Source organism: Boleophthalmus pectinirostris, unplaced genomic scaffold, assembly GCF_026225935.1.
Source record: "Boleophthalmus pectinirostris isolate CB_2022bp ecotype Guang Dong unplaced genomic scaffold, ASM2622593v1 HiC_scaffold_1, whole genome shotgun sequence".
Classification (NCBI taxonomy): domain Eukaryota; kingdom Metazoa; phylum Chordata; class Actinopteri; order Gobiiformes; family Gobiidae; genus Boleophthalmus; species Boleophthalmus pectinirostris.
In genome coordinates, this window is record NW_026570970.1 from 16,933,361 (window position 1) to 16,960,061 (window position 26,701).

Here is a 26,701-nt window from a genome sequence, read left to right on the forward strand (position 1 = left end):
CCAGTGCCACAGCCCATCTTCACTTTGTCATGGCCTCGGACGCCCAAATGGGTGGCAGCAGGGGGCGAGAGAGGGGACTGAGTTTGTGTGGGCGGGTATTTAGCACATTGTCGCGACTAAAATCTGTATACACTCTTGTTTTTAAAGTCCAAACAAGATTACTACACTTGTTCTAATACAGATTAACATTTCTTCTGTGTTTGACCTGTCCTTAAATGCCACTTGGTTATTTTATTCTGAAGAAAAATTCATCTTGGCAGGAGGACCTATGGAGGATTGGCCTTTTGTGCATGTTAAAGTTCACAGGGAGAAGCCAAACACTGTGAGAAGAACATATAACCTATAATAAAACATACAGAATATTCACAAAAACATCTCATAGTCTAATACACGCTCATTTTGAGACAACAAACAAAACCACATTGCTGCATTCATTATATTAAAATTCAATTAGAATGTATATGGCTACTGGCAAAATTGATTAAAAGTCTGAAGAAGTTTTGTATATTTGCTGTTTTTTTCCCAATGTCATTAGATGAAAGACTGTAAACATGATGTCTATAATCCAACATTCCAATTTTTCTAACAATAAGTTCACAACCTCTGGGCAGTTCTGACACACAAAAAGCTTTCCGCCTGGAGTGAGCGACTAGAAAAACATAAACTACTGAAAAGTGTATATTGAAAATGTCACCCAAGTATTTTGCTTTAGTTAATGAAGCTTGAACTGCTACCAGTCAGAACGCCCCGGGCTTAAAAACACTGTGTATACAAAATATCACACAGACCATAATTCATACTGATGCGGTAGACTCACTGAAATGTTAGTGATGACTGATGCTGTTTTTTGTTCAATTAAACTTGGGCAACACACCGACATGCCAGTAAATGTGTGTTTTCCTATGAACCCAGATGGCTGAACTAGTGAGGGGACTTTCGGCTCCTTTGTGGGATCCGAATCTTTTGGATCTGTTCATGTCAAAGAGCCGTTAAAGAGACTGGCTCAAAGAGAGAAAGATCAAGGCTCAGATTTGTTTAAAATGGTTCAAACTGAGCATGGAAGTGTGTTTATCTTTTGAAATTATAATATTTTAAATCAACTACAATAATAAATAATAAAAACCAAGCTCATTTTTGTGTTGGTTCAGAGTCAATCAGCGTGAAATGCATACAAATTGGGAAGAAAAATATTTGTTCTTTTTGTTTTCAAATGAGATACAGATCCAATCATTCAAATTAAAGGCACACTGTGTAACTTTTTGGTTGAATGTACCATGGTCCTATAGATATATATCAATCCTCTGCCTGGAATGTTACACAATATGACATTAAACAGCTGGAAAGTCCCCTGAGTTGTACCCTTTATAAAACTAAGTTAGTTAATCTATATCCATACAAAAAAAAACCAAAAAAAAAAAAAACAAACAAGCAAAAATTATGTGGTCTCAATTGTGCTGCAACTATTTCAAGATTTTATTGAGTTTTAAGCAAATTTTAAGCAAATTCTGTAGGTTTCCAAGTTTCTTGTGTTACGCTGTTTACAAATTATGCTCATGGCAAGCAGGTAAGGAAATAATTAATAATTCTTCCCAAATCAACAGTTACAGATGCTATAGGACATGGGGAACAAGAAAAAATATATACATATGATTTCATAGTAAAATTCTACAAGCAAATGATGATTATATTGATATTACAGACTGAAAAGATGTGTGCCGCTTCAGGAAAATCAGTAAAATATCCTAAACAAGGCCAGACATTTAATCTTGCTACATTCATATTTCATTTTATTATGATAGAGAATGCAGATTTTCTAACTCAATACATCACAGTGCGTGACCGACTAGAGGCCAGCGGGAACATCCCCCTCTCCCGAGCACAGCAGTTACCCGAGCGCCACTCAACAGAGGGGGGCGCCTCGAGGGAGGAGGGAGACGTTCAAGCCGAAAGAATGAGACGTTCGAGCTGGGACTTTCAAGCCAGGGAGACGTTCGAGCCGGTATTCATCACAGGTGGTTTTAGTTCACAGGCATTCAGGCTGTGAGTGGGGTGCCTCTCCACAGATCTGACCGGTAACTTGGTGTGGTTTGGTCTTCATAAAGATAGAAAGGTTTAACACCATTCTGTGAAACATTCTAGACAAAGCAATAACATCTCCACAGAGAAAAGCAGGTGAGGCACCTCCATCAGCAAAAGTTACACAATGCACCTTTAAGAAACCATTGAAAAGAGCTGACTCGTTCGCAAACATCACATCACACTAGTCTGAACCAGTTGCTCCCAGTGGTCACGGTGGTGAAGTGTCAAAGCTCGTAGTACGCCAAAACAGAGTATTTACAAGGTGCGTTCGCTGTCCCCCGGAATCCACAAAAGCCTCTGAGCCTGCACTTGGCGTCAGATATGCAGCAATGTGTTGTGGATCACGCACCTTGTAAATCTGGCAGTCTCATTGAGTTATGGCTATTTTCTGCTGCTCCGGCGCTTTTCTCACCACTGCTGACCGAAGTCAATTACAGCAGCAGCCAGCGGCCTCCCTGCCTCATATCTATCGACCCATCCAGCACCTAGAGACCCACAGCGCTCCTCAAAAAGCCACTTACAGCGCCCCATTCACTCCTCACTCTATTTCACTTTTATTTGGCTGTCACTTGACCCATTTTCCCAGCAAAGTTCTTATCGCTACACTGGCTTTCACCCTGTCTCCGGACTAGCCTAATCCTGATGAATGCAAAAAACCCATCTCTTCCATCGGTTTTGACCATCCGTCTGCGCCATAAGCCTAAGTGTTGATACTCGAGAAAATGGATGTTTTCCAAAAGCGGCTCCAAAGAAGATAAATCTGGAAACACCAGGCAAGCAGCACAGTATGGAGGTTTTTATCATGTGGTATATCTTTCGCAAACAAAGCCAATACAAATGTGCTTGCCAGAAATGTTAAGGTCAAGTTTCTACTACCTCCGAGTTTTACTGTTCTCTTTCCAGCCACACAATGGTTAAACGCATCAACGCTGATACTAAAATGTAGAAATATGGAAATTACAAAGTGACGAAAACCTCAGAGGACACGGCGCAGATGTGTTTGATTCAACTTTATGATTCTTCTCCAGCGCCATTGTTATCTATGTCAATATGCGCATCTGCTATTGGCAAAAAGACCAGTGTTTTACAACTGTGTTTGCGCGTTTACAATAGTGTAGAGCCTTTGGATGCAGCGAGGAGAGGAGAATCTGTGGATGGCCATAAATGGATATAACATAAAACTTCTCTGAGTGTGTACGTTCATTATTTGTGAGACAATATTTGTTGATAGCTCTTATATTTCATAAAAGCCAGACTTGTACTTTTAGTGCACTCAGTTCTCTTAAGTCTTAAGTGGTATATATATTATGTTGAAAGTATTATAGCAGAATAAATAGAGGTTTATGAAAAGCAACAAAAGCAAATTCAGACCAAACAGCTCACAAATATACACTGTGTTCTCATATTCTTACGTAGGTTTTAGTTACCATCCAATCAGTGTACAAAATAATTGGATTCGAGTCAGTCCAAACTTTCTAACTGCTGTTTATGTATTTGCCCTATAGCAAAATAGCACTAATTAACTTAATGGGCTATTTGTGCCTAACGTAACATAACACAAAGTAAAAATAAGACATTTGCATTTTTGTTTTTGGGGCTATTATTTTGAAACACTCAAAATTAAGTAGTGTTCACTTTTCATCCAAGGAATGTCCTGAGGTCAGGCAAGTGTAAAATACCATAGCCTCTTGTATGGGCCCTGTGGGTATAATGATTATGAGGTAAATATGAAGTGTCTGAGGTGAAATGAAAGTGTAAAATCATATGCTCGGGTGCTTTCCAACGTGTCCCTGACAAGCCATTACCATTCAAAGGGCTGTAAAATATTCTGCTAACCCCACAGCAGATAGCACTGTCCTGGGCCATTGCAAAGTCTAGACTGTAGAGAGTTTCCTCACATGACCTTGTGCTGCCTCTGTGAGATACAGAGTGTAGAGTGTCTGGAGCTCTAAATCAGCCCAGGTGTGAGCTGCAGACGGAGGCTGGATCAGGTAGATCAAAAAGATGAACAGTGCTGAATGGAGATATGTGAACCTGACACCTGACAGGCGCGGTGAGGCATCGTGTGCTGATACATCTCCAGCCATGCGTCACAGGTGATGATGAGAGGATGTGTTTAACTCATGAAGAAGACAGTTCAGGGCCTGTATTATCACAGTCATACTTTAAAGTGCATGAAATATACATGTATTATGAAAATGAGCTTCTATTATGCAATTCAGATAGTTGATACACAAATGAGGCGACAGTAGAGCACTCGTCCACCAACCCAATGGTTGGCAGTTGGAACTCTGCTCAAAGTTCAGTTGTGATGTGTCCTTAGGCAAGACACTTGACACACTTTGCCTTGTATGAATGTGATGTGTGCATGAATGATTGACTTGCGGTTGTCAGAGGGGCCAATGTGCAGATTGGCAGCCTTGTTTACATCAGACTACCCCAGGGCAGCTGTGGCTACAGCACTATCTTACTACCTCAAAGTATGGAGTAGAGTGGTTTGTCAAACCTGTAGATCACAAAAACAAGTGTACTCAATCAATACAGCATCTTATCTTCTAGAAACATCATCACGCTGCAGTGCCAAGCCTCAGTGGCTGCTAAAGGCCTGAGATCAGTTAAAATATATACTCGAGCTCTTAACATTACACAACACTTTTGTGAGTTCAGGTGAGCTCCGCTTGTTTTATGAGCCCAAACTTTCCAGAGCATTACTTTCGCATTATTCAGCTATCGCACAAACTATGTGCACAAAATTGTCAAATTTCCCAGAGACAAAAAAAATGTCATATTTTCCACGGTGAGAGTTTTACAGCTCTGAGGAGGAGAAGCGCTCTGTTAACTTTGCCAGTGTCATAATTTACAAGGGAGAGAAACAGCGTGGTCTTCCAGCTGAGAGGGGAGCGAAATCTAAACCCTCCTCGCCTTTCTGTTTGGTTTCTCAAAGTGAGCTCAGAGTCGGTGACTAACGGAGCAGGTGGTGTCACAGACATTTCCTCAAGAATTGCTTTTTTAAATTATTAATTTCTATGCACTTGAGGATAGCAGCAACAACAAAGGGGGGCTGAAAAGAAATAGCTTGGCAGAAAGTGAGAAGCCAGGAGAAGGAAGAAGGGAGGGAGCAGGAGGGGCAGTGCATGAATTATACATTCACTTCACAATCAGGAGGGACTGCCTTATTTATGAGTGAAAAAGGCCCACACAGCCTTGGCCAGGATTGTGCTTTGTCTGCTGTGGAATGCAATAGCCACTCACTTAATAGTTAATGACTCCGAAGTTTTTAGCCAGACACCCAAACACCCACCCACTGAGAGATGTCCCTGTCCAGACTATGGAGATGGGTGAAGGGCCACGAGACAGACAGGTGGAAATGTATTCACTCAAGTACACTGTCGCTGTTACTTTAAAATCAAAATAAGTACTTATAGGTGAACTGTGTAACATTTCTAGGGAGGGTCTGCCACCTGATCTCAAGGGAAATGGTATTGCTTTGTCTAGAATCTTCCACAGTACGGAAATAAACTTGGTAATCACAATGGAGACAGATCGATCAAACGAGAAGCAAAAATTCATGCTTTTTGGGTGTTTTGGAGCCATAAAACACCTGTAATTGAACAAATGCAAGGGAGATTTGTTTAATGCCCTAATGGGGAACATTCCAGGCAAAGAAATAACATCTCCATGGAGACACGTAAGCTTGGAAGTTACATAGTGCACCTTTAATGAAGCTCAGTAACATCATTTTAGTGAGTCTTTAAAACAAGAGAATGTGTCAATTCAAACTAAGGCTAGGCCATTTGACAAAAACATTAATATTTATAAAGCTTCCAGTATTGACTTTATGAACATAAACATGACAGAGTTTTAATCGTTGCCATTTAACAGAAAAATAGCACAATTTGTTCCTCCAAAGTCCAAACTCTGCTCCAAACCACATGCTTTTACTGACAGACGATTGGCTATGGCCCTCTCAATAAAATAAACCCAACCATATTATTGATGATAAGGCATGACTGAATCTCGATTAAAACACAATAAATTGCTAGTCCTAATTCAAACTGACTTCAACTAAAATCTACCCAGTATTTGGACAACAACCGTAAAAAAATACGTAAAATTGACTCTTGTGAGCTGTAAGCCATGTTATATGTTGTGACCTCATCAAAAACAGACCTGGAGTTAAGTTTTGTTTCATTCACACATGTTTGAAAATGTATTATTAGTCTGTCTACATCTCAAGCTCAAAATGCTCTGTTCCAGCTTGTGGTGTCATGAAGAGGTAGTTTTCAAGTTAACAGCTCCTTTTACCTTTAGTTCAGTAGAGATTGACAATTCCAGGGCAGAAATTATCCAAATAATTCTAGTGAAAGTGTATGGAGTTTAAAAACACAGTGGAGCACTTCCTGTATTACCACATGACATGACAAGGTTTTCAGTTTGAGAGAAGAACTCTACAAATATGTGGGATTTGTGTGTTCTCCACTTAAGGTATGTTTGTGATCAGGAAAAAACATTATAACATAGATCAGAAAAAAATATGGGCCCTTTAACCTTGGTTTTCTGGTTGTGAAGTTTTATAGCACATAAAAAAAACATTACTGCAACAGAGGTTTATTATATTTGTATAAGAATGATGGTATTTTTTCCTATTACAACAAAGGATTGGTTTTGAACATGTGCACAAAGTGATTCTTTTTTTTGGAGTAAGTCTATTTACTTTCCACCTCAGCCCAAACTTTAGCAGGTGTAATCCTAGCTGCACTTTTCACCTAGCGTGGCATCGGTTTACGCTCCCTGGTCTGTGGCCGTCATGTGGGGTCAGATTGTTGATAAAGAGGCCCCCTGTGCTCCCGAAGCAACATGGGAAAATCCAGTGAATCCTGTCCAGTCCTGAGCACCAAGACTAATGATGACAGATACCACAGCGCATACGAACTGTGCGATAAAATACTTCTCCATGCCAAAGTGTCTATTTGAGACAGATTTACAACCGGCAAAAATGGGCCCACACTGCTGAATTCTGAACATGAAAACTTCTGCTATGGCAACTTAGACTTAGACAAACTTGATCTACAAGGAAAATTATTTAGACAAGTAGAGGTGTGCAAAAATATCGAAATATTGATATACCATGATACTAAATTTAATGATACCGTATAATTTATTGGCTGCTGTATTGATCGCCAAGAGAATTTTCTGGTAAGTTTAAGCTTTTTTTTTGTGTGATTCCACTACAATTTTGTTGCTTATGTAGTGGAAGGAAATTCATATTCACTGTTTGGATGAGTAAAATAGATGTATTTAGACTTAAACTTCGATCATAAGGGAAATTATTTGGCCACAGTAGCTCACAGTATATTATAATTACACAAAGCAAAAATATAAAATGGTTTAATAAATTCAAAGTAAGCAGCAAAAATAGCAGAGACTGGTGTCAATAAAGCATAATTATATAAAAGTATGTACAAGTAAAATAAAATATAGAAATATAGTAATACAAATATAATAATACTAATGCATAGTAACTTAGTACAAGTAGTGGTTTAATAAAAAAAAAAAACTATATCAGAGAGTGTCGTGCAATATATCAATTATCACAAGTTGCCATATCGTGATAATATCGTATCGTAAGCCATGTATCGCATCAAATCATGAGGAACTAGGACTGGGTATCATTCATAAGTTACCGATACGATACATACCTCGATACAGCGCACTTTCAACTCAATACAATATATTTCAAATCAGTTCGATACGGTTCAATAAAAAATAATGGCTAAATCATGGCTCTGATACTAAAAGTCTTTGTTAAACCACTTCTTGTGCAAAATTCATATGAAACCCAAACATTTGACTTATCAAAACAGTAAAAATGTCAAATGTGTTGCAAAAATGAGTTTCCTTCAACTAAACAAGCAACAAAACTGTATTGTAAGTAAATAAAACTGTATTGTAAGTAAATAATTTAGTAAAATACACCAAAAAATACTCTTGACGATATATCGATACAGCAGCCCATGATATTGATACAGTATCATCACATTAAATGATACGATATATCAATATTTTGATATTTTTGCACACCCCTATGAGGAACAGTGTGATTCCCAGCCCTAGCGCCGCCCCACCCAAACAGACAGACAGGGAAGAGGCCGGGTAAACAAGCAGATGAAGGATTGAGGACTACCCCCTTCCACAGTCGTGTCAACTGAAGCTTCAATGTAGGACAACAACATGTAGAACACGTCGGCTATTGAAGGCGCTAAAGCTGTGCTAATCCCAGGCTGCAGTCACATTCCACCACTATCTCCACTTGTTTATTTGAGAAACACTTCACATCCGCTAATCCGACTTACACCGACCAGGCCTTCACACCGACGACCCCGCTGTAACTATAACATATTGGGATTCAAGAAAAACAAGGGTAAAAATGAAGACTGGCGATGAGTGATTTAAAATTTGGAAACAGTTTTTAAATAGTGGATTCAAAGGGTTTCTGGTTAGTGTTTATGCTTTGACACCACAGCAAAGGAGAAATTCAATTCTGTAACTGGACAAAAGTTTTTGACTGAAGATGTTTTGCAGATCATCCAAGCTGTTTCTTTGACACCACAGTCACATTTCTATTAATAACATAAGTGTTATTATTATTATGGTGTTAAATTACAGAGTGAGTGAGGAGTTTATCTTATTCTTCACTTATTCTTCACATGCTTAGTGACGTTATTGAATGTAGAGAGAAGTATCTGCCTAAATTTCATGTTATTTATTGTTGTTGCAAAATGAAAGTACCACAATAATTTGGAAACTCTTTGTTCTGTTTTGTATGTCTCCGTGCTACAAACCATGGACAAACAGTCGTGAGCATTAAGTTAAAAATTTATGAAGTAAACTGAGGTGGAGTCTGACTGGTATCTTTCCACATCTTTCAGGAAATGGTATAATAAAGTTGTCAACAAGTATACTGTGGACGATTTGTCATCTCTGGAACTTGAAGTGATCCTGGTTTAACTCCTATTCTCATTATGTTTTCTAATGACCGGTAATGGGTCAAACAATCCAATAATATCTCCAATTTATAATAATAACTATAACTCATAAGTAACTCATAACTTATCAGAGCAAACATATTTTAACTATTTTAACTGAACATACCCGTGTGAGTTAAGTAAGGGAAGATGTTTGAAATGCCAGCCATACCCTGCCACAACATCCAGCAGCTGTCAAAAGCAGTAAACAGAATAAAGGAGGAAAGGGTGTGCACGGAGAGGGAGGTCTGGGCATCTTTGCTTTGACTGCCACCTGCTTTAAGGTAAAGAAAAATGGATGAATAAATAAATAATATATAATAAATAAATTGTGTTTGGTATTTAAAAATCAAAAACATACCTGGAGTTTTGTTTTGTTTAACACACAAACTCTACATATTTAGGATGTGTTCTTCTCTCACACAGAAAACACTCCACCTTGTGATCCACTGTGTTTTTAAACTTCATACACCTTCAGCAGAATCATTTGGATAATTTCAGCTCTGGAACTGCCATTTACTAGCCTGATTCATCAGCCGGTTTCATGTTGTAGAAACCGTCTGACCTCACAGTGTTAGAATTTGTTCACTCAACAGTAAGCGGGTACTTTTTTTTCATTTAACCAATCGCTGCTGTTTGGTGATGTTTGTAATGCGCCGCTAACGGGGCTAATTGGTATATTAAGCTTTTGCCAAATCTTGTAGAAAGAAGGGCAAACGTATTTCCCATTGATAAATTTCACCAAACATTCTCTTTGTTCTGGCTTTAAATCCTCAATCTTAATCGTTGACAACACAGAATGTATGGCTCTTCGCTGATTGGCTGGTGCCCGAACTCGCATTTCCGGGGTTCTTGCAAACCATTTAGTGTATTCTGATTCCTGACCTAGTCGCTGGAGAGAAATGAAACTGAGCGGAGGCACTAGGTGGCGCCAGCCTGGCTAACCAGTTATCTGTACTCAAGAAAAGGTAAACGTAGCTGTTAACTTGAAAACTACAGCTAAGAGCTCACAAGAGTCAATTTTGCGTAATATAGGACCTTTAGTAAAACTGCTGACTATCTGACAATTTCATGACACATAAATCAACTGTGTATTCAGCAACAGCCAGTGTATATTGAGGGTGTTCAACAGTTTGCTTTCCATTTTGTCGCCTGTCTTGTCTTAAAAGAAAATAAATACAAGCTGAGACATTCTGTACGTGTATGAGCGACACTTTGACACAGATTCTTCGTGTAACTGTCACTCTACACAATTTAAGCTGTGAGCAAAGCCATCACAGACTGACTAAGCACATGAGATTTAAGATCCTTACTGTTTAATCTCTATGTCTTAATGTGATGATCAGTTCAAGCGACTGTAAGACTCTAGATTAATTCCCCCCTAACGAGTCCACTGTCTCACGTGAGCCAGTGCAGCCTGTATGGAAAGTATGCAGGAAAGCAGGGGTCCCCAAACCCCCGGACCATGAGCCATCTGGTACCGGGCCTCAGAGAAAAATATTATACATCTTCATAACCAAACCTTTAGAATCAAAACATGCTACATAAGTCTCCAGGAAGAACAGCTGATACCCAAGGTCATTTAAATACAATCAATCAATGAACCTGCCCTGGGACTACAGGTGGAAATTAGCCACTGGTGCTACAACCTGGTACAATGCATCTCTCCTGTTAAGGCTAATGTAAATTGTGCACTATCTCTGTCTCATTAAATAAATAAATAAGATAGAAAGATAAGTAAAACTGCTTTTACTCTACCACCAAGGGAAGAACTTTTTTATAGCCCTTCGCAATCAGTAATCAGTAATGAATTCTGTTCTTTGTGTAAGTGTTTTGTTTGTAAGTGTCTTGTTTGTTGTTGTTCTGTGTTATATGTGGACTCCAGGAAGAGTAGCCGGCGTCACGGACATCAGCTAATGGGGCTCCGAATAAAATCAAAACAAAAACCGTATTTGCTCTGAAAATGTAGTGCAAATTAAAGGTGCAACTGAACAACTTGGTGGAGGTTCTGCTACCTGCTTGTCTGCTTGTCTCCATGGAGATGTTATTACTTTGCTTGCGATGTTCCATGGTTGTTTCTATGGATATGTCATTGCTCTGCCAGGAATGTTCCACAGTATGGCATTAAACATTATTACATTACATTTATTCGATAACAAGTGGTTTTATAGCTCAAAAATACCTCCAAATACAGGCGTTCTGACTGTCAGCAGCGCTGCCTCTCCACAGATCTGACCTGTAACTTGGTCTGGCTTGGTTTCCGTGAAGATAGAAATGTTTAATGCCATACTGTGAAACATTCCAGACAGAGTAATAGTATTTCCATGGAGAAAAGTGTTTGATGGGCCCTGTTCCAAAAAGTAACCCAAAGCACTTTTAAGATTTATAAACATTTTGGTCTGTTATTACTCACTCTGCCTCCTCCACTGCTCTCCGAAAATATTATACTTTATTACAGGTACATTTGTGAGATAAAAGATTGGGGACAACTCTTTGTTTACAATGCAAGCGAGTACTGTGGGATGAGGAGCAGATTGTCTCAGTGTGACCATCTGAAAGAGGATTGAGTGACCACGTTGATTGCGATAATCCTTTAAAGAATATAATCCCAATTGACAGCGAGAGCATGTGAGATTGGGCCCATGTTAGAGGTTGATTACAGTCACTATTAAAAAGACACTAGGCAATGCACAATCAATACACGGCTAAATTAAGTGAGTTACCTCTTAATGGACAGTTTCCAGGAGAAGATTAGTCAGCGCCTATAGCCCACTCTGCCAGATCGCTCCACAAAAACTCTCTCTTATCATAGCAGAGGGGTTTCCTATTTATTTTTAGTTTAAAGGGCCCATTTCACACTATTTTCTGATTAATGTTGTAATGTTGTTTCCTTCATCGCAAGCATGGAATTTTGTTTCATTCACATGTTTAACACCCAACTCCTGCATACTGTATTTAGTAGGGATATCGTATCATCAAAAGTCTCACAATAATACCGTGGACTGTCACAATATATCAGATTACAAGTTTCTTTGTTTAATTTCATGGTTTTAAAGTAGCAACATCTTAGAAACATAGGGAACTACATATCCCATGATTCATTTCAGTGCAGACAACATGAAAAAATTATGTTTTTTACTTTAATTCTTGGGATTATGACAGAAATAATTTATACCAAAATCTTGTCAAGGTATTTTAAAAGTAAAAAAGAGTCCTGTCTATAATTATATCAGCCTCTTCAAAATATCACAATAAATATTGTACCGTGAGATTCATATCGTGATATCATACAGTGAGATTTGAATAGCATTACATTTACAATTCCCTAGTTTTTAGGATTCTTCTCTCAAACTGAAAGCACTCAGTTCCACTTTGTGATGTCATGTGGTAACAAAGAAAGTGCTTCATTGTGTTTTTAAACTCCATACACCTTCACTAAAATCATACAGATGATTTAAGACTTAGAATTGATAATCTCAACTGAACAAAAGGTAAAAGATAGCATGAAAACTACCGCTTCACAAGGTGGAACGGGTCATTTTGAGCTTTGGAGATGTAGACGTGTGAATGAAAAAAAACATAACTCCGGGTATGTTTTTGATGACTATACAACATTATAATATGGCCTAAAACTCACAAGAATCCATTTTGTGTAATATGACCTTAAATGAAAAACTGCGAAATATACTATAAGTTGCTGTGTCCATACGGATGCGGAGAAATAAGCAAAAAACAGCAGAATATCAAAGGAACATGGTGAATTATTTAGTTTTAACTGGCATGTGATTTTAATCATATCGTGTGCACATTCCGTGAGAAGAAACACATAGTTCTGGTATAAGTCAATATTAGCTTTAAGAAAGAATTTTAAAGTAGAATCTATGATGTAAGATTCCTTCACCAAATTATCGCACATGACCAGCTGAATAAGCATCAAATCTGATTCTATATGCTAAAAGAAATAAAAACTAAATTATTTACTCCCAAAGCCAACCCGATCAAGTTTTTTCAGTTCAAATACCAATTTCGATATGCATGCTGATGCAGTGCAGCCACAGAAAATAGCATTTATTACCTTTAAACAAAAATAAAATAAGACAAAACTGATCCAAATGTGTCATGGAGCTGTTATTGATCCCACAAGTAACAAATGAACAACTTTGTGTGAATAAAAGTTCAAACATGAGACTTTTTGAGCGACTATGACCAGAAAATAGATTTATTATTAGGTACACTGTTAAGCTCAACCAGAATATCTGCTGAACCAATTTGGAAGCCGATATCTGATTTTTTTTGTATCAGCGTCTATATCCAACACCACTATTCCTGCATCCCTAATTTTTTGGGGTATTTAATTGTCTAATAATAATACGTACTGTATAATAATATAATATGCCTTGTCGGGTGTATTGCAGCTTATGTGGTCCATACAGAAATACCCCAAGAGTGCTGTGCTCTCACCACCGAAGTGTAAACTGTGGCCTTCTTGCCTCCTCTCCTGTGGCCACTTCTTTAACTTTTTTTTTTTTTTTGCTGTGGGGGTTTTTCATTCTCTGCCACCCACAATGTGAATAATGAGCTCTACAGATAGGAGCCAATGAAGCGACCCCCCCTTTGGCCAATGAAACTTAACAACCATGTCCAGATCAGGTCCTTCCTGCTGGGACTGACCAGCCCTGCATGCTTCACACTCCTCCGCCACCCACACACACATACACACACACAAACACGCACACAAACACGCACACAAACACACACACATGCACACACAAACACGCACACAGTCTCTGCAAGGGACTGAGGTGAATGCAGGGCCTTTAGCTCCACAAAACTAAAGAGATTTTCCAAATAAGAAAATCGATGGAGTCAAAATGGCCACAGTCTATTCTGTCAGACATGCTCTATTTAACAGGCGGACTGACAGGTGAGGCAGGAGCATTGATTTGGAGGTTGAGTCTGAGGTGTCAGGACTGGTAATGTGGTTCAGGGAGGTGAGAGCAGCGTCTGGCCCCAACCTGACCAAAAGGTGCTTTGAAGTGTGTCTAATCACCCAAGTATTCCTGCCATGCCCAGCTGTAAACTAGCACCAAGCACCTACTTTATCACATTTTTCACAGCGCGCCCGAAATACTGCGTACCGCCAAAGGAAGAGATGACCACACAAGGACTTGTAAACCCAGAGCATTAGGGAAGCCTCACTGCCGGAGCGCCAATAGCTAATGGGCTGAGACTTATTTTGAATGTCAATTAGCCGTTTAATATGGCCATACACATAGGAAATTGTTGGTTAAGCAAATATTTGTTCAACAGAGAGATAGACATGCTGTGTGCGTGTTTTTTGACGAATTACTACTTTAAAGGTCCTATTTTACCCAAAATTGACTCTTGTGAGCTCTGAGTCATGTTTTAATGTTGTTACCACCTCAAGAACAGACCTGGAGCTGTTTAGTTTCATTCACACATGCTGCGTAATCATTTGTTATTAGTCTGTTTACATCTCCAAAGCTCAAAATTTAACTTTAGTTCAGTAGAGATTGGCAATTCCAGGGATGAAATTATCCAAATGAGTGTAGAGTGTATGGGAGTGTCTAGTTATATGGAGTTTAAAAACACAGTGGAGTACTTCCTGTATCACCACAGAGTAAAGGAGAAAAACAGGAATAATAGAACAGAATAAAGTGTTTTCAGTTTGAGTCTTAAACATGCGTGAATAAAAGAAATCGCAACTCTAGGTATGTTTGTGATGAGGACACAACATTATAACATAGATTGGAAAATAGCGTAATATGAGCCCTTTTATTTGGTGGTACTTTGAGCAGAAGGGCACTTAAAATGTTTCGGAAAATGTCATAAAATTAGCTGATTCAAATAGTCTGATACACATAACTGTGGTATGTTACTGCATCACGGAAATTTGCTCATTGTCTTATAGGGCTGTAGCAATTTTTGGTCTGTGAATTGATAAATTAACTATTAGAAGCACAGCGTGGTGGTTGCAAAAGCTCTCAAAATGATTAGGATATTCTGCAACAACTATGTATACAGAGGGGTGAAAAGGCAGATAAAACCATCCAGTCACTCCCAACACAAAAGGTATCATCTCTTTTCTGCTGGTATTCATAAATTCTTACAATCCTAATAAAATGATTAGTTGACAGATAAATATTTTGGTTGACTAAGACACCAAAAGACCTAATACTAAAGAACTACAGTCCATTTTAAATATATTCTTCTTTACTAGAATCTTGGGACTGAGATTAGATACTTAACTTTGCAAGCACGATTTGAAAGTTACTCCTAACAGAATATCATAAGGAAACAGACCGGAGACAAACTTGCCCATGTGTTTTGCTGTGAGAAAAAGTGGGGGTTGGTCCAGAGCTTTGACAGTGGGCTTTGAAAGACACTCTGAATGAGACATAGTAGCATTCCTGCAATTGTTATTCAGGCTAAACCGCTCCAAAGCCTCCAACATGTGAAGACGGCGGCGCGTGTTATCCCAATAGGGTAAACACTTCTTGTTCATATGTGCTGGTATGTGGGGCTCAGGGCATGATTGGGCGGTGAAGCTCTGTCAAAAGAACCACCTGGGATAGAGGTTTCTGAAAGACATGTCTTACTTTTTTTTTTTTTCAAATTTCAAGGAGACAATGTTCTTTTATGTCTACTGCAAATTTTTACTCAAAATTGACGGAATTGTGAGATTTTAGTCATGTTGGACCGTTATTACTTCATCAACAACATACCTGGAGTTGTGCTTGTTTCATTCACATATATTTGAGTGGCCCTTTATTATTATTAGTCTACATCTACAAAGTTCAAAATGCTGTAGCCAATGAGGTTCATTTGGTCTTCAGATAATTTATGTTATTAGGTTCTTTTTTCAGACCAAGAGTTTGTTTTCATACCTGACCGTTTCGACTGCTCACTACTCTTCTTCAGAGTGGTCACGTGATGTTGCTGTGACGTGTCCGGTCAGCTGATTTATACAGGTTTTGGCGCTGTCTTCCTACCGGTGGAGGCAGGATGACAGCGCCATCTGCAGTCCGACTTCCTCAGGACAGTATCCGAGGTGTGTGAGAGTAAAACAGCCCCCTCGTCTTGGTTTATAGTCCAACGGGCATGTTTCCGTATTTCGATTGGCTCTTTAATCCATGTCATCCTGCTTCCATTCGGTAGGAAGACAGCGCCAAAACCTGTATAAATCAGCTGACCGGACACATCACAGCAACATGACCACTCTAACGAAGACCGCTAGTGACCAATCGAAACTGTCAGCTATGAAAACAAACTCTTGGTCTGAAAAAAAAAGAACCTGATAATATTCAAAATGCTCTGTTCCACCTGGTGATGTCATGAAGTCGTAGTTTACAAGTTAACAGCTACCTTTTACCTTTAGGTCAGTAGAGATACGAAATCCCAGGGCTGAAATCATCCAAACTATTCTAGTGAAGATGTATGGAGTTTAAAAACACAGTGAAGCGCTTCCTGTATTACCACATGAGTGTTTTTTGTTTGAGAAACTCAGCCTAAATCTGCAGAGTTTGTGTGTTAAACATGTGTGAATGAATCAAAACACAAGTCCATGTTTGTGTTGAGGAAACAATAGCAAGGATCAGAAAATACTGTGATATGGACTCTTTAATGAAAACAATGCAAGGATGTGGTCGCTTTAAAAGAAACTGCCATAAAATGTTGAAGGAAGATTCGCAGCTTAAGTACGAATATAGTTGAAATGCCTGGGATGGTCTCTTGACATTTTTCTGGGGAGAGTTTAGTGATGGGTATATTCCAACAGCTCCTTGAAGGCCAACTTATTCAAGCTTAGTGCTCGTGTCCTTTCTTCGCCTCTTCCCCGGAGAACTGTGAGTAATGAAGTGAACTCTTTGCTTCAGAACGACATTTAACTGCCTTAAGTCAATCCTAGCATTTGATTTGGAGCCTGGATGACACCCATGGGGGCAAACCTAGCTGGCTAATACCAACTATGCTCCGAATTCACAAAGCTTCTTGGCTGTTACAAAACTCAACCATGTACATGCATAAAATCAGCTTTTTTTGTACCAAAGAGGACATCCTGGAGCTTTTTAGACTTGAAGGGTCCAAACTTTTTTTTTTCTTTTTACGTCTGGCATCGTAACAGTGGCGGACAAAGCGACAATGGTGTTTTAGAAATCCCTGTTCTTCCGGCGTCTTTGCTCTGAATGGGGTTTGTTTCCAGTTTGGTGTTATGGAATGATAATGACTCACCAACACTCAAAATGCCACCTCAAGAGGAGAGAGGGAGGGCAGCAGGGTTAATTACCATGACAAAAGGACATTGAGCACCAGTTTGGGGCTGGACGCGGCGTAGACGATATGACCACAAGGATTTTCTCAGCCCAAATGGAAACAGAGAGCTTTGATCTCCTAAAAATGGCAACAGATGGACAGGGTCAGTGCATCCTTTGTTTGAATTATTAGGTTGCGCTTCCTTGCATTTTGCTCACAGGCGGGGAGTGCTCTGGTCGCAATGGCCCCCACAGCCTCCCCCTTTGTGTGCTTGTTTGACTGAGCGCTGTTCATGAAGTGAAGAGGCTAATCAGGAGCTATAGAGCTATTCACAGGAAACACTGTACAGCATGGGCCCATTTGGAGCAATTGTTCCGAGTGGCCACAATAGCCCTGTGTTTTGACACTCTGTAGTCAGTCCCTAAGAGTGTATTAAAGACATTAGAGTGGTTGTTAAGTGTGGTGATGTTTGCCACCAAATATTGACTTCTGGCTGCAAACGGCGCAGGCACGGTGCCCTGGCTGCGCACATAAACTGTGTGGCTAAACCCAGAGCAGAGCTACAATTAAACTGATTAAATGCAAAAACCTCTTAAAACAAGCACCAGTGAACTACAGCTGTCCCGCACCACAGCCAGGGTGTCATTATTTCTAAAGGTTTACATCTAATCCATTCACTTTGTGCCAGCAGGAGGATAAAGAAGTGAGAAGTGACACGGTTGTTAGGGCACATCGAACAAGAAGTCTATTAAAGAGTGGAGGACATTTCCACTGTGTGTAGCTGCTTGATTATGAAAACAGTATGCTGTGCTTAAACCTGCAGCCAGTAACAGCTCCTCAAACATGAAGTGGCAAGGGATTAACGGGTGCCAAAAACAGCGTTGGCCATTACAGTGGAAAGGAGGGGAACAAGTTTCACAGCATCACCAACACAATGGCTTTTCTCTTCATTTGGCATCACCAAGTCACAGTTAGAGCTACAGAAACCGTACTTACCTTTAGTCCATGGTGGAAGAAATAACTTGATTTTGATACTTAAGTAAAAGTACAGATACCAGAGCAAAAAAGTACTCAAGTAAAAGTATCACAAACAAATCTATAAAGTATTTTGTGCAGATCTGGGGGCTTATAAGGCTTCGAATGTGATGGTTTTGATAGATTTGTGCTGGATTTTGTTCACAGAGTCATTATTTTCCTAACTGTTTTTATTTTTGTATATTTTTGTTTGTTAAAAATAAACCCTCTGCCTTTTCAGCAGGTCTCAGACAATTAAAAAAAACTTTACATTTCAGTTCTGTTCAAAAATGTCATGGAGCTGAAAGTACAGATACCTGCTCTCAAATGTAGTGAAGTAAAAGAGTCCATTTAAAAAAGTAAAGTACAGTACCAAAATTGTTTACTTAAAGTACAGCACAGTACAGTACTTTTACTTAATTACATTCCAGCACTGCTTTTAGTAACATGGACTCAGGAGCAGGGAGTTAATCAGAGAAAAGAAGAACTTGTGCCCTCATTAAGATTAATTCAGAGTTGCTCCACAGAGACATGATGTAAATATTTGCTAATTAGAGTAGAGGGAAATAACCTATGCATTGCAGATGTATTCAAAGGTACAGAGCACAATAGGCCTGCTGTATCCAGGAAATGCAAATTAGACAGAGGAAATCATTTGAAATTCAAACTAGCAGTATTGCAGCATAGTTGTCTTAGCTATAGTCAGTTACACTTTATAGAATATACAGGTACTGACCACCATAAGGGCTTCAGAGTAAAATTAGGACTGTTTCCATAGCACACAAAAAATCTATCTTTTTTTTGCCTTTAAAGATATTATATTGTGTAAAATTAACTCTTTCATGTGCTTTAAGCGAGGAATGTTCTTACCTCTTTAAAAACATACCTGGAGTTGTGTTTTGTTTCATTCACACATGTTTAAGTAAAACTTTATTATTAGTCTGTCTCCATCTTCAAACCTCAAAATGCTCTTTTCCACCTTGTAATGTCAGGTAATGGCCCTTCTTTTACCTTTGTTTAGTACAAATTGGAATTCCAGGTCTGAGAATTACTCTAGTAAAGGTGTATAGAGTTTAAAAACACAGTGGAGCACTTCCTGTATTACCACATGATATCAGAAGGTGGAACAAAGTGTTTTCCATTTGAGAGAAGAGCCTAAATATGCAGGGTTTGTGTGTTAAACATGTGCGAATAGAACGAAACAGCGCCAGGTATATTTGTGCCAAGCAAACAATATTATAGCATTAGATCATAAAATAGATCCTTTAACAGGAAGCTGAAACCCGCAAATGGTAAAATTACAAATCATCTATTGTAATTACTTAAGAAACAAAACACAAAACCAAAATGTCTCACTCTGAAGCCAACACATCTGACCTTGACCCTTTCACCTTTCAACAGAAATCACAGTCATTCATCATAAAACATCTGCAGCACATTTGAAGAGATTCCATGAAGGCGTTCCAGTGAGATCACACTCCCCACAAAGGGACAGAACAATCGCATACTGGATGTTTGAAGCCTGATACACGGCTGGTGATGACAGCTCTTATGAAAAATGGTTGAGAGGCATAAAATCAAAGAGAAAGGGTCATTTTCGGCAGGTAAACAAACTCAGATGTTTAGTGTCATTATGAGATACCACTAAAGCTCAGACATGACAAGAAATCTGTTTTGCTAAATGACCCTCCACTGTGTTGTTACGAGCCTCCCGAACTCCCAGCATGCATTCCTGTTTAAGTACACCAATATTTATGCACACACAACTATGTGTACTTTGTGGTCACCTGGACAACTTCCTGCACATTAAACATAGGCTTTATAGCATGTAGGAAAACAGTGGAGCGGTGTACAAAGGAGCGTACGCACTTATGAATGCATTCTCTTTGAGTCCTGGCAAGCAGTCCTCATGCATGTGCTTGGATAAGAAACAATGTGGTCTTTGGCGTTTCTAGTAATAATAAACTTGGCTAATTTAGTTGTCAATTACTGTTACGGTAAGAGAGAATATTTATTTTTACTGGCCATTAGTAAATCTCTTAAATAATCTTTAATCACAGTATGTCAAATTATCAAAAGGTATGACGATTTGTGCCTCTTCCACAAATCTTTCAGTAAGACCATCACAATAGTATTAAGACATTTAATTAATTATCGACTCAAGTAGCTCAGTTAGTCCATGCAGTGACAGTGAAGTGCATGCTATTAGTGCGCCTTTGGGCAAGTGGGCAAGACACTTAACCTGCCATGCCGAAATGACAGATGTAGAAAAGTGAAATATAATTGGGATCGCTTACAATCAGATTAAGGTGATACTTGCAAGTAGAAACATATTGCTTGATTTTAAATGGGTATCATGGCTCAAATTTCTAGAGATCCACCTCCAGTGAAGAATATTTCTGAAGCGTATTTAATTCCAAAATATGGACCACCCAAATTAAAATGTATTTTGTAACGTATTCTGATACATGGTCCAAACAAAGTACGTGTGTTAGTATTAATATTTTTCACGTAGAATCGCATTTATATATAGTGTAAAAGCACAACGTGTGATTAAAAACAGCTTTATATTTGTTTCACGGTTTGTTCTGCATTTCCTAACACTCACAGGAGAAGGAAAAATCACACATGCACAAGCTATAAGAGTGGTGTTATCTGTTTTTTTCCCCACTGTTCATGTGCATTTGGAAGCTTAATTGTGTGATGAAACAGTGCAATGTATTCCTTTGATTTTAGAAAAGCAACTGTAAATGCTACTGAACGTGAAAATGAAAAATAAGGATGCGATAAGAAACTGGTACCAGATATTGAAATTTTATGATGGATCGTTTCCAAAATACTGGTTTAATCAATATCCCATTTTGGTCTATAAATTGGTGTAATGAGATGTTTTGCTGGCCAATGTTCATCCCAAACACCTCTTAATATTGAACTCTTTCTCAAAGCTGTTCTGTAGTTACTTTAAGTGATAAATAAAACTAAATACAAAACACATTTGGATCATTTTTACCATACGCTGTTTGTGTTTAAAGGATATTTTCAATGTCTGCCCTGGTATTGGTTGATAACAGATATCAGCAAATACGTAAATCCAAAGTATCGGCATTGGTATCAGAAGAAAAAAAGCTGGACTGGTGCATCTCTAATGGAAATGTAACTGTACCAGAATACAGTTACTCAAAACTAGGGTTCTGAACGTGCATTTCCGGTACATGCATTCAGTTACTTCCCAGTATTGTTCACCTTCATACCATCTTCTGCCCTCCATCTTTACAGACTGCTGTCTCTGGAGTCTACCCCAGTACACCTCCAAGAGCCCTGTCAACAGCTGCAGGACAGTCTGATAGAATATGTCATCACCATCTTTTCAGAGGCGCTGTCAACACCAGCTTTTGTATCAACCTTCTTCAGGACGGGGAATGAAACCCAAACAAACCCAACGGGAGGTTCACCGCAGTGCCTCCGACTCCAATCCCAAATTATGGCATTAAAAAAATCATTTCATAAACAGCTAGGTATTAACTGCTTTCAATCACAGTCGGTTGTGCTGCCTTGCGAGGATTAGCTCAAATTGAGAGAATTCTAGAGCTGCAGGGGTTTCAGAGATGATTCCCGAAGGTGTGTAAACATTAGGCTTGTCAGGACCTGTAGTTGTTATGGCTCTGTATTCACTGATAAAGGAGCAAATATATGTGGCATGTGTCTCATAGATGTACAGACTGAACCTACCTTGGAGCACTGCTTGTGATTCTGGCACCAAACCAAGGATCCATTGTTCTGAAAGAGAAAGAACATAGAGATGACCTACATACTCTTATCTCCAAGAATTTTTTTTAAATGTAATGTAAACAAAAACAAGATAAAATCTCTTTGAAATCTAACCCCATAACACAAATACTCACATGTATTCTTTCAGTTTTTCTTCTAAGACACCCAAATGATCTGACTCATGTGTGCAGTAATTTCATTGTTTAACTAGGAATAACTAACTAAAATGGCAAGATTTCCAAAAAAAATAAAGGATAAAAAATGTCATGTGAACAAAACAGAAAGAATAGAATAGCATCACTTTGAAATCTATCATCATTCACCACAAAACACTTTCTTTGGCGCCCAAATGATCTCATTGTCTCAAGTGTGCAGTCATTTCAGTGTTTAACTAGTAGTGTGCAAATCGAGATATCAAGAATCAACAGAAAAGCACTCAGAGAGCGCAGACCTCCGCCAAGGACTACCCCATTTTTTATATAAATTGCGATAAAATCAGTCTTCTGGATCAGATCCGGATCAGCCTTTGGAATATGAAAGAGGATCCCATTGTCCATCCCTGAGTCAAATTTCATGGGGTTTGGTCAATAATTAACCGAGATATTGAGAAACAAAATTTTTGGCCCCATTTACCACAATGTTAACTAAAATTTCAAAGTGATCCAGAATCCAGGATTTCTTCCGGATCACCCCCAAAATGAAATCAGTTCTTCCTTTTCACATTTCCAACAAATCCTGAAAATTTCATCAAAATCGGTCCATAACTTTTTGAGTTATGTTGCTAACAGACAAACAAACAAACAAACAAACACACAGGCGGAGGTAAATATTGAAAATTGAAAAACGTAAATATTGAAATATTGATATATAATTATGCTAAATTTGGTTATACAGTATTGTTATTGTGGGTTGCTGTATTTTTATGTAATATTTTATTTTTATGTAAGTATTTTTTATATCTTTTAGCATTTTTTTTGTAATCACACTACAATTTTTTTTGCTTATTTAGTGGAAGAAAACTTGTTTATTCAGTGCACATGACATATTCACTGTTTTGATGATTAAAATTGATTTCACATTCACTTGCCAAGTAGTGGTTTAAAAAAGAAATCTTGTTGCTGCTTCTTAAAAAAAAAAAAAGCAATACACAACAGAGTATCATGTGTAATATATGGATTATCTCATTTATCACCAAATCATGATATCGTATCGTGTATCGCATCAAATCATGAGGGACCCACTCTACATTTAACATCAGATGCCCTTCCTAATGCAGCCCTCTCCATTTATGTTGGCTTGAAATTCCCAGCTGTAATTCATAACAGCACACGAGAAAATTTATCATGTGTTTGCAAATTGTATTATGAAACAAAACCTGATAGCTCATTTGTCAGGGCAACAAAACACTGTAAAAATCATACCAAGAATAATATCTGCAGGAGCAATTTGATTAATTAACTACTAGTAATTGGTAGATTTCAGACGATCTCCAGTCTAGGTCTACTTGTTTATACTTCTACCACATCCAGACATTTCCTTGGACTTGGTTTCAAAAATAAACAGAAGGGCTGGAGTGAGCAAATGTGCATAACCTAAGCAGGAAAGTGGGGTCATAAGGCAAGGACCAGGGCAAATATCTGGTCATTTTCAGTGGAGCAGAGTGACCGTGGTTTTCCCTCTTGTTTTCTGGGCCTGTTTGATCTCACACCAGACGCCCCGAGGTCATCGAGAGAGGAACTGAAGTCAGCACTCCTGTTCGCTCTGCAGATACTGCCAATTTCCTTTTAATTGCTTGGAAGTCCCACCTTGTTCACGAGCACAAACATTTCGCCTTAATAGACCTGTCTCCTTTAAAGTCTTCAATGTGTATATACAAAGGTTGTTGAGTGCAGGACCACTTGGGTTCAACAGCTCTTGCAAGTGTCCATTTCCTGAATTTCATTAGGCCGTCGCATTATTCTGTCATTCCACGCTAACATAATTGTGCTTGGAAGTGCAAGGCTAGCACTCTGGAATAATAGACCGGTTGATCATCATAAAAGACACTAAATGCTTGACTGCGTGGACGGGCCAGACTGCTTTGTGATGCTCTGGGGGTTGAGTCTTCAGAATAAATCACACATTTAAACATAACAATAAAATGCACACGTTCTTAAAGGTGCATAGGTGAACTTTCCTTTTGGAAGGTCTGTCACCTGCTTATCCCCATGGAGAAGTTATTGCTTTGCCTAGAATGTTCCGCAGTATGGTATTTCACTTATTTATCCATGGAGACAACCTTTGGGCCAAGCTACAGGTCAAATCTCTTTCCATTATTTAAGAGATAAAAACCTGCTGCTCTAAGATAAGTTTAATGAACATTTCAGGCAAAAAAAAAAAAGACAATTTCATGAAAATACCGTATTTTTTGGACTATAAGGCGTACCGGATTATAAGGCACATTAAGCGAAACAAAAACTTGAGACTTAAGACTTTTTTTATTTCCTACAAGAAGGACTCAAACATAGACTGAGTAATAATGAGTTTAATTCCGCTTTGCCCACATTTGTTTACATTTTACAGAAATGAGACTTAAAACTTCAGCTTCAGCTTCCGTTGGACTCAGTGGAATATATGTGAAAATTGTTTCGACGTCAGCAAGCACAACCAAAATTAATACATAAGGCACACCACATTATAAGGCGCACTGTTGATTTTTTAGAAAATTAAGGTATTTTAAATGCGCCTTATAGTCAGAAAAATATGGTACCAGAAAAGCTACATATGGCACCAGTAAAAGAGTCCATGCAACTCTTGAATAGGCCTGTGACGATAACAAATTTTGAAAATATATACGACAATGTAAGTGTAGATATAAACAATAAAATTAAAAACCATTACGCCATTGACTCGATAACTCTAAAGCAGGATTTCCCCCAAAAAATTATTCTGTATGTGCAGTATTTGTACAGTACTCAACCCTCTACAGCTCAAATCTTCAGAAAAGTACAAAACATAATAAAGAAATTCCCACTAGTGCAAAGAACTGATAAATATTGGCCCACAAACATTTTCGTTCCATCTGTAATATATTGTACAAGTGAATTCCTGGATTCTCTCTTGTCATTGACCTGAATCGTGGTTATGGATACAAAACCCAACACACTTTACATAGGACAGTTTTCAGTATTCTCAAAGTCTGTGTAAGTTCAATGTCAAGTTCAAAGGGTTTCCACACTATGTAATCCAAAAGAGATTTCCCATGAGACCCTATAAGAGAACTTATCATTAAAGGCTTTAATTTAACATCCAGTACCAGTAAGTGCTGTGCTTTTAGTGTCAAGGATAATGGCCAAATGGGCTTCAAAGGACCTCATGATTGTTCTGAGAATCCCCACTACAAAAACTGTGATAAGGATGAGAAATGTATCCACAGGCTGCAGGGTCAGTCCAAAAGGAAGTCTTCACTCAACTCAAGATTTACGCCCAGTCCCGATGAACGACGTACACTTGAACCCATTGCCATTGCTTTGGGGTTTGTCTCTGTACAATTGCAAATAATGAGAAGACATCAGACACTATCAGTCAAAAGTTTGGACACACCCTCTCATTCAATTTTGTCTGGCTGTGTATGTTTAAATAGCTCCAGTCAAAAGTTTGGACACACCCTCTCATTCATTGTGCAGTCTCTTCTCTTTTTTACTATTTTAGATCCACAACGAAGACATGAAATATATGAAGGAAGATATAAAGAATTTTAGTAAGGAAAACAGTCTATTTACTCCACTAAATCATTTTCGACAAAGCAATGGATGGCTAATTTGAGGATGTTTCTTTGCTACATAATCGCATACATCTTACTTCATACTGTATATTTGTTGCCTTCTGTATGTATAAATATAGAAAGCTGTAAATATATAGATAAAGCATTCAGTGAGAGTCCAGACTTTTGACTGACTGGTTCGTTCAATCACTGAAACCAGCGCATACCAGATTGGGCTTTCTGTCACTGCTTTTCTGCCAAACGCAAATGAGCGTTTTTCACAAATTTGCGAAATGAATACAAGCTTAGAAATGTTTTGATTACTGGGCATTGGTTACCTAGTTACCGTAACAACCTGCAGGCTTTATGTGGCTCCATTGCACCACTTATCCTGCAGACGATAAATGGAGCGCAGGATCTTAAGATGTGCACTTGGCTGCACACTTTGTTTTGTATTTTTAAAAGTAGCAGTTTGTTATAACTATGATAATGCCACAGGTGTTAGAACTCGAAGCATGCAGACCCTTCGGCTAGGTACTCCCGAACATGAATCAAGTCTAGAGCTTTGTGGGCAACCTCTGAACTGTACACGCTCTATATATAAGCCCCAAAGCTTTATTATTGTTTTTACTGATCCCCTGTAGCTGGAGGCGGCATGTCTAGTATCAGGTGGTGTTCATGTGCCGGTGCCATGGCTCATTACTGACCTCATCAAAACCTCACTTTTACTTTGTGCGCTTAGCTCTAAAATTACCCAAAAAACTGTCAAACAAACACTAGCGAACCATCTTTAATAACACCT

General features: G+C 38.6%; 1 protein-coding gene across 1 annotated transcript in view; it reads right to left on the bottom strand.

The window, feature by feature from the left end:
- LOC110173202 (anosmin-1) overlaps positions 1 to 26,701 on the bottom strand; it is a 61,475-nt gene that overhangs the window by 28,976 nt on the left and 5,798 nt on the right. The window contains exon 2 of the mRNA XM_020939193.2: positions 22,119 to 22,166. Coding sequence (XP_020794852.1) covers positions 22,119 to 22,166 — 48 coding nt within the window. The remainder of the gene's footprint in view (positions 1 to 22,118; positions 22,167 to 26,701) is intronic.